Source organism: Dama dama, chromosome 9 (genome assembly GCF_033118175.1).
Source record: "Dama dama isolate Ldn47 chromosome 9, ASM3311817v1, whole genome shotgun sequence".
Lineage (NCBI taxonomy): Eukaryota > Metazoa > Chordata > Mammalia > Artiodactyla > Cervidae > Dama > Dama dama.
The window spans coordinates 50,259,634-50,272,432 of NC_083689.1; the positions used below are offsets into that span (position 1 = coordinate 50,259,634).

Genomic DNA, 12,799 nt, shown 5'->3' on the forward strand with positions numbered 1-12,799 from the left:
CCTGGTACTAGAATGCCTGGTACTTGTATCACAGGCAGACGCCCAGGCCATGCTGATTTATTAGGGGGGCAGGGGAGCTCTGGATCCGCTTTTATAGCAAGCACTTCTGAGGGGGTGGAAGGAATTCTTTGAGAAACTGCTGGTTGGTAGCTTCTGAGAGCCAGGATGCGAGATAGGATGGAGCCAGCCAGAACAGGGGCTGTCTAGGTCTGCCTGTCGGTGCGCTCTGGGGATGAGGAGCTCAGGGCTGTCCTGAGCTCAAGGGACAGGAGGTGACTTGTGTCAGCCGTGACTGGGGAGGCAGAACCATTCTGTGATTAGGGCTCCATGTCCTGGTGCTGGTGCTGAGGTGGAGGGCTCTGTGGTCAGAGCTAAGGGCAGCCCCAGCTGGCGACCAGCCAGGGAACAGAGACCCCAGTCTTGCAACTGTGTTCCCCTGCATTATTCTGCCAACACCTCCAGTGAGTCTCTCCAGGGTCTCCAGCCAGGGACTGAGCCCTGCCGCCGATACCTTGACTTTGCAGGCTCGGTGAGACCACATCTGGCTTCCGCCCTCCAGGAAGCAGATCCAGTCACTTACCTTCATTGACTTCATCATTTTCTCTGTCCACCTGGGCCTTCAGGACGTATCTTTTTATGAGCCGTTTCATGATTTTCTGAAACATGAACACAGGGAGGGATCAAACCAGCCCAGCCAAGCACAGAAGCAGCTTGCATCCTGTAGGCGTGACTTCTCCCTCCTGCAGAGTGCCTGGCAGAGTTGGGGACCCTCCCTTGCCTGATGCCTCGCTCTTGAGGAGTGACCTGACTAATGGGGAGGTTCCAGTCTCTCTGGATTCAGTAGCACCTGAGCCTGAATGTAAGAACGGGATACTCGCAGTGGCAGGAGGTCCAGCCACGAAGAGAGACAGAAACACCTGAGATCCACGTGCACTGTTTGAGGGTCCTCAGCCTGACTTTTCCCTGCCCCTTGTGACCTTAGCCCATCATGCCCTCTTCTCTGGGCCTGATTTCAACAACCGATGCAAACTGGGGGAGTAAGAAAGTCCTAGCTGGCCAGCCCAGGTAGAACTGTCTCCCATGGAGCTGCTATGCAGGAGAAGAGGTTCACTGAGCCCATAGTCAGGAACAGGCATGGAGGACCAGTCCACTGTACTTTGGAAAATTCCTACCAGAGGCAGAGACAGATACAGCCGAGCCTTGGGAGGTTTTGCCAAGATCCCGCTTCCCTGAAATCTCACCGCCCCCCCAACAGTCGGGAGTCACACTGGAGGTCCTACTTATTATGCAGATACCAGATCCTTTCAGCAAAGGAGGCAGGAACAAACACTGAAGAGCCACCGAGAATAGAGCCAAGTGTAAGAAAGACCGCAGGAGGTGAACTTTGGATTCTGCCAGCTAGTCGTTCCAGGGTTACTGCGAAATTGCAGGATTTAAAAATATTCTTGTGGCCGAGCCGTCTGAATCTGTAGGAGCCCAGCAGCACCGCAGAGGGGGATTCCCAGCTCCTCAGTATCCCTTCCGCTTACCTGCTCACCCTGAGGACTGAGGGGATAGAGTTGGCACTTGCTAGGCTGAAGGGCCCCGCATTCTGTCCTCGGCTTTGCTGTGTGAGGTCAAGCAGGGGGTTAAGTCCTCTCTGACATGGGCTCAGGAAAAAGCTGCTTGCAAGTAAAAGAGAAGTGAGCTTCCAGGATGCAGAGAGCTGGGGGATGGAATGCAGTAATATTATCACCAACTGGTGGCGCCTACAGGGCCTTTAAAGGTAGTGACCTCGCCAAGGGGGCATCTCTAGCTGTGATGCCATGGTTCACTCGGCCCCAGGAAAGGCTGTTCCCACTGAGCTCTGAGAGCTCATGGGGGCCCCTCCTATCCCCCCACTGGAGGTCTGCTGGGCGCTGTGGTTTGAGTCAGCCTCTAATTTCAGGCTGCACAGTTATAGAGTAAGTTGCCTTCATGCTGCTCCTTCTCTGAGAGGCCTGGGTCTTGCCCTGATGGTGGTTCAACTGCAATGCCAGATCGCTCACTGACACTCTTGTAGTCAATGAGGCAGGTTACCTGAGTTTTAAGAATCTATGCCTTTCGTGGGAGTCAGTGATGCTCTTTTCACTTTGAATTGGAGCAACAGAAACAAAATAAACTTTGTCCTGAACCAAGTTCTCATCGGGGGATAAAACCAACAAACCAGACACCCAAGTATCTAACACTCTTACTGAATAAGGAATTTGGAAATATTCTACTGCAGACTTTCAGGCTTACACAAGACCAGGGGATCTATCCATAGTTAAAGTTTGTTGTCATTTTAAAGAAAAAACATCAAGAACTTGAGACCCTTCCATTTCTGAATCTGTCAGTTAAAGAGACTATTTATTTACAATGTAAGATTATAAGCCAGAGATGGAAGTGAAGAGCTCCCTTTTCTGGGATGGAGCTGAGTGGAACGCGTTCATAGCTATGACGGTAACCAACTTCCTGGCTTCATGTGCACACTGTTTTAGTGCAACATGATTAAGCTGATCATTTAAAAATTTCATAGTATGTATTTATTATAAATACAAATGTATTGAGTCTCCTACAGTCCAGAAGCTGTGTTGGCCTCCTTGACAAAATGACCTCATGGAACCCTCCCAGAAACCAGAGGAGATGGGGGTTGTCATCTCTTTGTACAGAGGAGGTCACGAGGCTCAGAGAGAGAGGTGACTTCTCCAAGCTCATACAGCTGGGAAGTGGCAGATCTGGGATTTACCAAAATGGAAACTAAAGTTGGGGCTTTGTTCAAGCTTCAGGAAAAGACTAAATACATAATGGTTTCAGAGATGAGTTGCAGGAGACAGGCTCCCATTGGTCTCATGGGGTTTGGACCACTTCTCGGTGCCAGTTTATCCTTTAACAAGGCACAGAGTCTTTTGAGCAAGAAGAGGCCTCAGCTAGTTTTCAGAGAATGGATCACTGTCCCACAGAAGAGAGTGACTGGTAAAGCATCGTCCTGAATGCCCACGGCCCAGGCATGAACCCTGGGAGACTTGATCTGAACTGTGGTTTCTGCAGACCTGCATCTCCAAGGGGAGAGCAGCAAGGGTTTGCTTCTAAGCCTCTCATTACAGACGAGGATGTTAGAGGTTTAACGTGGAAGCAGGATTACATGAGCATGGCAGACATGCCCAGACCCTTTAACCTTCCTCTGCCGCCCAGTTCACTCCAGGAGTGACAGGCACCTTCGGGGACACCAGTGTGACCACCTTTCAGGTGCTAAGAGACTTCATGCCCTGATGAGGACCTAGCCTCCCCTCTGGCATATGTGTGTTAGACAACCTGGAATCTGCAGCAGTCTCATCCCCAGGAAGTCTGAAATGGTTAGAAAAAAGCCCAAAGTTCTCTTTAACATGGCTGCTACAGAGGATCTCTGTCTGCAGAAAAGATGGACATCAGGAGCCTCCCCTCTTTCACTATGTGGGGGAAAAGCATGGTCCTCTGGCATGAGTTTCTGCTCCCTCCTGCTTACCTTCTGAGGAGTTTTCACTTCGCAGAGATAATAAACCTTCCCCACACTAATATGTCCCTGTCGATGCCAGCTTGACCTGCTCTGCCCTGATGCACTTAGCAAGGACTGGAGATGACTGTATTTAGTGATCTTATTCAGGCAAAATAACTAATACTGAGGTACCTAGTGGATAAGAATGGTTGTGACATCGAGGCCCACGTCCCAGAAGAGAGGCACACAGTTCTCTGGCTCAGAGTCCGAGAGCCAGGTGGCCACTGCTGGTGTCCAGGGAGTGGGAGGGACCGCTCGGTGCAGCCAGGGAAGCTGAGGACAGAGACAAGGAAGAGGACATGCACGCAGAAGGTGTCAAGCCCAGCAGCAGCCAGAGAGGAGAAGTAATGCTGCTGCTCAGGAGCAGAGGAATTGAGGAACATTTGGAAGAAAGTGGACAAAATGGATCGCAGGACAAGTCATGCGTTAAACTGGGGTTTAGGAGACCCCAGGAGAGAAGAAATCAGCATTGGCAAGCTGTCTAACCTGTTGGCTTTGATCTCTGCAGAAAAGGTCATCTAGAAGGCAAGAAGGAGGATGCCCACTGGGTTTCAGGGGGAAGGGATTGCATCATAAAGAATTATTTCAGTGATGGACTGTGCCTGGATTTTACAGTTTGGTTGGGACACGGTTTATTTGCTTTGCCCCTGAAGGAGATACACCCTCAGAGAGTGAGGATATGAAGTGTACATACCCCAACAAGGGGATACATGTTAATCAGGTCAAATGTAGCTATGATAGGAAACATATTTTGGCCATTTTGCTGGCATCATGGTTTTGTTCCATTGTTTGGTCTCATGTCCACAGAACCCAGATTGGGAAAAAAGATTACAAAAACAAGGAACCAATTTGGCAAAAAATAACAATTCAGACCCCTGGAAGCCTAAGAAAAGCAAAGCACAGAGAACCTCTGAGATCTGGAGGAACTGTCTTCCCTTATAATGGAGAACCCTGAAAAGCTGAAGTGTTGGGAAGCTTAAACATCCAACATCTTGGACTGCAAGGAGAGTAAATCAGTCAATCCTAAAGGAAATCAATTCTGACTACTCACTAGAAGGGCTGATGCTGAAGAAGCTCCAATGCTTTGGCCACCTGATGCAAAGAGCCAATTCTTTAGAAAAGACCCCGATGCTGGGAAAGATTGAAGGCAGAAGGAGAAGGGAACAACAGAGGATGAGATGGTTGGGTGGCATCACTGACTCAATGGACATGAGTTTGAGCAAGCTCTGGGAGATGGTGAAGGACAGGGAAGCCTGGCACGCTGCAGTCCATGGGGTTGCAAAGAGTCAGACACAACTGAGCGACTGAACAACAAATTTTAAGTTTGAGCAACCAAGCAGATCCACTAGAGACACAAGGGAAACAAGCTTAACAACTAACATGCATATCAGTAATAGGGCTTTTATCTTGTTGGGATTGCTCCAGAATGTCTCAGCACCTCGACAATGAGAGGCTGATAGCATATGTGCTCCATGAGAAGGAGGCTCTGGGTATAGCCTGCATGGTGCGAAAAAGGGAGTGAATTGGGCTTCTCACAATTTCTTGGCATTTTTGAAAGATGCTTTGGGAGGAAAGCAGTGCAGCGTGGAAGGCCACCAGTGGGCTCAAGAAAAAGGCTGAGCTATTTTTAGATCCCTGCCCAATCCTTCCTTCTGTGATGGTTGCTGCCCTGTGATAGCAAAAGCGCCTTCTGTTCCTCACTTCCTTCCCCCAGGCTCAGACAGACCTCTTCCCCGGGCCTGTCAGACAGAGACAGGGCAGGTTCCAGGGAGGCCTGGGTGTGACGCTACAAAGAGCGCCAAGGGGCTCCTGCCGGGCTGCGTGGCGCGGTGCAGACAGACCTCACTTTAACCCGCCGGGTGACTGAGGTCCCTTGTGTGTCCAGTGGGGTTACAGGTCCTGCCTGTCTCACAGGCATGTGTGAGATTATACGTGCTCTCATGTCTAGTCTGCTCCCAGCTGTCCGCCTGTGCTGGCTCAAGGTTTACTCCTATTTGAGCAGATGTTGGCGCAGGAAGATGCCCAGACCTGACCTTGAAGGGCTGAGCAAAGTGCAAATGTACAAATGCTCCGTCTGCTCTCCTCTCAGCCCACTCCCTCTGATGCCCACGGGCCCAGTTTTTCTGTCTTCCAGTTTCTCTGTCTTCTTTTGGGTGACAACGATCTGAGTAAGTTGCCCCAGGCTTTTCTTGATGGATTCGAAAGGTAGAGGGTGGACCTGCTTTCCCAGACTGTCAGTTAGCCTGAAGCTGCAAACCGGCTAATCCAATCCGTATCATCACAGCAGGAAGCTCTGGGGGAGACAAGGTTGCAGGGACTTGGCCAGTAATGATGGAAGACAGAATAGGGATTGCTCAAGACCACCGTGGAGCATGGTTCCCTTCACAAATCATCTGGCTGTAGGACATTGACCACAGCAGCTGTCTTCCTTGATTGCAGCTGCTGATTGTGCTCAAAACCCAGGAGACATCTGCCCCTAACCCATTATGGTTTTCTATCTTTTCCGTGGCACAGATAATCTCTACTTCTCTCTAAGAAGCAAAGAAATATAAATCCTTTCCCTGACTGAAGGATTTGTCCTATAAAATAAACTCAAAGCTGATCACGCTGGGCAGGTCCAATTTAGCACACAATTAAATCAATACAAGATTTGCCCTTTGCCAATTTTTTAGTCCATGTCATCCGATAAAACTATAAGTACTACGAGGGATGAGCCATTCCTTAATTGTACACTTAACTCCTCCTAACTGCAGAGTTAGCTTCTGAAATACGGATGGAGATTCAATTAGAGACCTGGGTCTGGAAGATGCTGAGTCTGTAATGGCTCCCTTGGGGGATGCTGGCACCAGGGACATATCACCTTGGCCCCAAGGAACACTCAGGACAGCGTCAGATTTAGATCTGATAGGAAAGGTCAGTGTGGATAAAACCACTGGTCATCAGGGGCGGGAAAGCAGGAAGAGGATGGCCTGCACTTTTATAATCAATAACCTGTAGTGACTATTTATCACTGACTGATTCAAACTGATACAGAGATTGCATTAATTTCTAAAGCAAAGTGAGATCTGCAGGCATAAAAGACCTCCTAATTTTTATAATGACCGTGTGCAGGCTGGCAGTCTAAGGTCAAGTGCCTACTGAAGACATCGATGCCCACCTGGGAGCCGCCGCGGTGCCTGCCTCTCCCTACCCCATGCCTATTGGTTTGCATCCTGTCCCTTTGGCAATCCATCCAGAATGTATACTGAGCCAGTCAGCCTTTCTCCATCACCCTTCTTATGTTTCAAGTCACCAGTCTCTTGTGCCTGGACCATATCTTCCTCCCTGGTCTCCTTGCTTCCACTCTTGTCCCCACTGGTCTCTTCTCATTATAGCAGATAGGTAGTCTTCTTAAAGCATAAATAAAATTGTATCATCTTCTCCCTCCCCCAAGTTAAACTCCTCCCACTGCCTTCCTAGATACCTCAGAGTAAAACCCACACCCTGACCTTGCTTTGGTCCGGATTTGAACTCTGACCTCATGGCCTTCCCCTCCTCCACTGCTCATTGAGCTCCAGCGGCTCCCAGCGGCTCTGCTCTGGACCTGCCAGGCCTCTCCCCTCTGGCCTTGGCTTGCGCTTTTCCTCTGCCTGAAGGCCCCCTGTGGTTGCCTCCTTCTCATCTACCGGGTCTTAGCTAGCTGTCCTCTCCTTAAAGACGCAACTTCTAACCACATGGAAGCAGGGGCTCCCTGGTTTTCTCCATTTTTGCACCTGAGTTTTTTCATCTTGACACTTTGATCAATTTGAAGTTACATATTTAATTGCATGTTTACTGATCCATAGTGTCTCTCCCTCTATGTCTGGAAGTGCCACTGAGATAGGAACCTTGTCTGTATCCTCAGGAAGCAGCACGGTGCCTGGCATATAAATAAATGTTGACTGCAGGAAGGAATGAAGCTGTGTTCTAGAGGGAATGACTCAGCCCTTTGACGATACTGGTGTCTTAATGGAGTCCACTTCTGCCTGTACCTGGGAAAGGGGTGCTTACCTGGTATCTGGTGGGCTTGCTGTAAGTGTTATTTGCTGTCAGGCTTTCAGAATTCCTCATGCCAGCCTGGTATCGAGTCTTCTGGGAAAAAAAAAAAACCAATATACATAGTATGTGATACATATTACATAATACTTAATACATACCTACACGGTAAGACTCAAATAGCACCTGCATAGGGGGCTACCTCTAAAATGAGGACCCCCAGGAGGTCCCTGTATCCACTGTGGCTTGGCTTCCTGGAACATATTTCCTGGGGCCTCTGGCTCTGCAGGTTGTCTGTGGGTTACAGAATTACTGTTTGGTCAGCTTTGTTTGGAGAGCACTCAGTTAGAGTGACTGCCCAGGGATTTTTAATATGCTAACAATTGAGGATCTCCAGGAGGGGGAGATAATGGACTGGGAGCCTCCCTTCCCAGGTGTCCCAAAGGACAATCCAGCTACTTTCTGGGGAGAGCTATCTGCTTTCGAGTCCACTAAGGAGTCTCTCCGTGGGGTCCCAGCTCAGTCCAACAGGCAGAGGGGCCCTGAGGCCGGTTAGCGGCCCCTGCTGGTGCTGCAGCTGTGCTGAAGTGCCAGCTGACTAAAAAGCACGGGGTCCCTCCTCGGAGCTCCTGACTTGCCTGGTTTCAGGGGCATCCTGTGAATCAAAGACACACAGCTCCCCTCTCCCCCATCTGCTGCCCCTCCAGCCCCTCCAGCCCCACGCTACCTACCCTGAATTTAGAATTCAGCATGCCCATTTCAAGGTCATTTTCACAGCTTTTGGCCTTAGATTTGCAGAGTTTTATGAGGCACATCTTGATTCTCATTATGAGATAATAAAATGATTTAGGACTTGGCACTAGATTAAAAGGAGCAGGTAGAGTTCTTCCTTCATCAAAATAAGACAGCCAGAGCTTCGCTCGGGCAAACTTCCACTCCACGTCTGCATCTTCCTACAGGGCGAGGAAAACAACAGCACACCATCAGAGGCAGCGCCCGCCAGCAGACCCATCCCATCAGCCACAGAGGTGGACCCTGTGGGGGCATTTAAATGTTCTAGGAGTCATATAAAATGAAACAAGTGAAATTAATTTCAGTGATGTATTTTACTTAATGCAGTAGACCCAAAATGTTATCATTTTAGCATGTAATCATTAGAGAAATGATTCATGAGATAGTTTATATTTTCTTTGCATACCAAGTCTTCAAAATTGGCATGCCATCTATACTCACAGCACATCTCACTGTGGACTGGCCACGTTTCGAGTGCTCAGTACATGTGGTTTTGTGGCTACCATATTAGACATCACTGTGTATTTCCTACTAGAAAGTGGAATAGAGTGCTGCCAACAATGTTAAGAGGTCTAGCATAGGTCTAGAGAGCTGAAGAATTGATGCTTTTGAACTATGGTGCTGGAGAGGACTCTTGAGAGTCCTTTGGACAGCAAGGAGATGAAACCAGTCAGTCCTAATGGAAATCAACCCTGAATACTCATTGGAAGAACTGATGCTGAAGGTGAACCTTCAGTACGTTGGCTACTTGATGCAAGCAGCCGACTCACTGGAAAAGAACTTGATGCTGGGAAAGACTGAAGGTGAAAGAAGCGGGCGACAGAGGATGAGATGGTTGGATGGCATCACCGATTCAATGGACTAGAACTTGGGCAGACTCCAGGAGATAGTGAGGGGCAGGGAGGCCTGGTGTGCTGCAGTCCATGGGGTCATGAAGAGTCAGACATGACTTAGAGGCTGAACAACAACAGCTAGCGTATGTAATTCAAGGGCAAACCTGAATGTAGCTGGCAAGAGGCAGTCTGCTCGTCCCTGGTGGTGGCGGTAGACTTAAAGCCCAGATCTGTTACTTCGGACTTGGTGTCAATGCCAGAATGCTGAGTGGGTGCCCTGAGAGCTAGCGGGGGTGTGTTCTCTATAGGTGGCCTGGCTCCATGGGCCCCTGTCCTAAGAGGGCAGCCTGAGGCTAGGGGTTTGGAATCACCTGGACTGTTACCGGCTGTGTGATGTAGGTAGTAGCCTTGGGCTTCCTCCTCTGCTCATGGTGATCACACTGCCGGCCTCCCATGGCCCTGGGGTTGGCATTGATTACGTGTTCCGTGAGCAGTGGGTACACTTCAAGGGGTTGTGAGCCTAGCCAGGTCCCACCTGAGGCTGCTGGCATGCCAGGAGAGCATTAAGGTCACCACCAGCGAGCTTGACCAATTTGTCTGCTTTTGCTGAGACCCCATCAGCCCCTGGCCTGGTCTATGCGGACATGCTGAACAGGCCTTTTAGACCGGAAGCTCTGTGAGGGCAGGGTCATTTCTGATCTCTGCCATACGACAGAGAGGTGTAGGTGGGACACCCGACCTGAGAGGAAGGGTGATATGGTGGTGGGAGCACAGGCTCCCAAGCCTGCCTGGGTTCAAATCCTGCCTCTGTTCCTTACTAGCTGTGTCCCCATAGCAGGAGACTTCACTGCTCTGGGCCTCAATTTCCTCATCTATAAAATGAGGACAGTAACACCTACTTCACAGGCTGTTATGGGAATTAAAGAATGCATGAATTCAATGCATGAAAAACAATGTCGGATATTAGTACTTAGTAAACTCTCAGTAAATATTATTTGTGTCTCCATAGCTTAACCCAGTGCCTGGTGTTCAACCTTTAGTCACTCAGCCAACCTCCTCCTATGTGCCGACCTACAGTTCACCTACTGTATGCCTGGCCTGTGCTAGGGAAGCACTGGGTTTGGCAAACATGACCTCCTGGGACACAGAGCCTGGCCAGTGACATGAGTGTGTTAACTCATCAGCTGTTTGTATCTAGAACTGGGCTGACAGCTGGGGGAGATGCTGGGTAGGGGGGTCTGCCCCTGGGGGTCAGGGAGGGCTGCCCCAAAGGCTAGTGTTTCTGCTGAGATCCAAAGGGTGAGGAGTTCTCAACCAGGTCAAGTGTGGGTGTGCTGGGGTGGAGAAGAGTAGCAGTTAATTAGTGGAGAGGCAGTGAGAAGCATAAACAGCTCTTTGTGGGCAATAAAGAGCAGGAGAGAAAGAGGTTGAGAGCTGCAAAGTGAGGTGGAGGGAGGATTGTTTGTAGTTACTTTTTTTATTTTCAAGATCAAGAGATGCATTTAGATGCTGACAGGAAGGATTAGATAGAGAAAGCGAGGGTGAGGATGCAGGCGGGGAGGGCTGCTCCTGAGGAGGGGATGGCTGGGGGCCCAGGGACATGGGAGGCGCTGCTCAGGGGGAGAAGGCGTGTCTGCCCACTGGAGGGCCATGGCGGGGGTGGAAGCAGGCTCAGAGGCAGGCGCGTCTGTGCATTCAGATGTAGATGCTCAAGAGCTATTGAATAAATAAGTTCTCCTGCAGGGATTTACAGATTTACAGTGGTTTACTCCACCAGAGTTCAGTGTGACCACGAACACCCCGAGCACATCCCGGCTGCAGTCCTCAGGGCCCTTGTACAGGAGTCAGCGGTGAGCGGGTGGGGACTGTGCGCCCCCGCCCCACAAGGAGAAGCCCAGTGCCCAAGGGGAGGATGGGCTGCAGTCCACTCTCCCTGTCCCCTGGCACCACCCTATGGTGGATAACTTGACATCACGAGCCATGGGCTTGCTCACTCCTGTCCCCAACTAGTGGATATCCCCCTTGCCAGTCACGTGACTTCCCATGCCATATTCATTTGGACCAACACACCATGTGCTCCATAGGATGGGGCAGAAACCTGGGGCGGGTGCTCTAGAGACCCACGTATGTCAGGCACCATCTGGGGTCTCTGACACGTGGGGAAGCTGAGGCCCAAGAAGGTTAGTTAGCAATAGCTCATTATCCACATAGGTGACCAAGTGTGTAAAACACTTAGGTATATATGTTGTTTGTCTGCTGATGCAGTGCTGCCTTTTCCTGTAGGTGGCTGGGGTGTTAGAGCTGGGGGCTAAGACTAAGGCTTCACGCAGGTTCACCTCTTCCTCTCTCCTCTTGTCTTTTTTCCTTCTTCAGTCTACACTCTTGAGCGCGGAGCCAAGTATTACAGGCATGCTCAGTCGTGTCTGACTCTGTGCAACCCCAAGGACCGTAGCCCGCCAGGCTCTTCTGTCCACGGGATTTCCCAGGCAAGAATATATAGTGGAGTGGGTTGCCACTTCCTACTCCAGGGGATCTTCCCGACCCCAGGATCAAACCTGCATCTCTTGCATCCCCTACATTGACAGGCAAAATTCTTTACCACTGTGCCACCTGGGAAGCCTAATGTCAAGTATACCACATTGTTTGACCCTCTCTGCCTTGGTACATGCTGTTCCTACTGTATAGAATATTGTTTTTTGGAGGAGTTTTATGGACCAAAGCTTCCCTCTAAGATCCATATGTTGAAGCCCTAAGCACCAGTATCTTAGAATGTGATTGTATTTGGAAAGGGAGTCTTTAAAGAGGTAATTAAGGTTAAATGACACTGTAATGGTGGCGTCCCAATCCATCATGACTGGTGTCATCGTAAGTAGAAGAGACTAATGGAGGAAGGGCCCTGAGAGGACGTAGCAGGAAGGCCGTCATCTGAAAGCTGAAGAGAGGCCTCAGAAGAAACCAAGCCAGTAGCTTGACCTGGACCTTCTAGCCTCCAGGGCTCTGAGGGAATAACTTTGTGTTATTTAAGCGACCCAGTCTGTAATATTTTGTTGTGGGAGCCCTAGCAAACTAATACATGACAATCAATTATTTTCTATACACGAATAATTGTTTCTTATAAGAGATTTAAGTACCGAGGTATACCAAGCAAATGTGAAAGTCCCCCTTGAAAACTCCTTTCTTGTTTCACTCCCTTCCTCAAAGGGTACCATTTCCTACCTTTGCTTTCTGCATAGGCATATTTGTATTATTATGTAAATGATATTTGCCCAAGGATATTTTTCTACAGCTTGCGTTTTTCTCATTTCACAATATCACAGAGATTTACTCTGTCAGCACAAAAAAAGTCATATTGTTTATAAACAGCATTTTAACGTCTGTGCTATCTCAGTTTATTTAAACAAGTTGATGGGCTATTTCCAAGGTTTTCTTTTAATGAACATCTATGCAAAATCATATTTCTGCATAGAATTGTTGTATCAAAAGCATCAGTGCATTTTATTTTGTTTTAATGTTGAGTTTATTCATTTAACTTTTAATAGGTAAACAGTGATATGATTTTAAGCATGAAAGGGTTTAAAGAAAAAGCGTTTACAGCTATCCTGTCCTCCAACCCCCACCTCTCAACAGT

At 49.1% G+C, this 12,799-nt stretch overlaps 1 protein-coding gene across 1 annotated transcript in view; it reads right to left on the reverse strand.

The window, feature by feature from the left end:
- TRPC7 (transient receptor potential cation channel subfamily C member 7) overlaps window positions 1-12,799 on the reverse strand; it is a 140,562-nt gene that overhangs the window by 2,226 nt on the left and 125,537 nt on the right. Inside the window, exons 9-11 of the mRNA XM_061151351.1 lie at window positions 8,278-8,499; window positions 7,562-7,642; window positions 581-656 (exon numbers count right to left, since the gene is read on the reverse strand). Of these exons, the coding sequence (XP_061007334.1) occupies window positions 581-656; window positions 7,562-7,642; window positions 8,278-8,499 (379 nt within the window). The remainder of the gene's footprint in view (window positions 1-580; window positions 657-7,561; window positions 7,643-8,277; window positions 8,500-12,799) is intronic.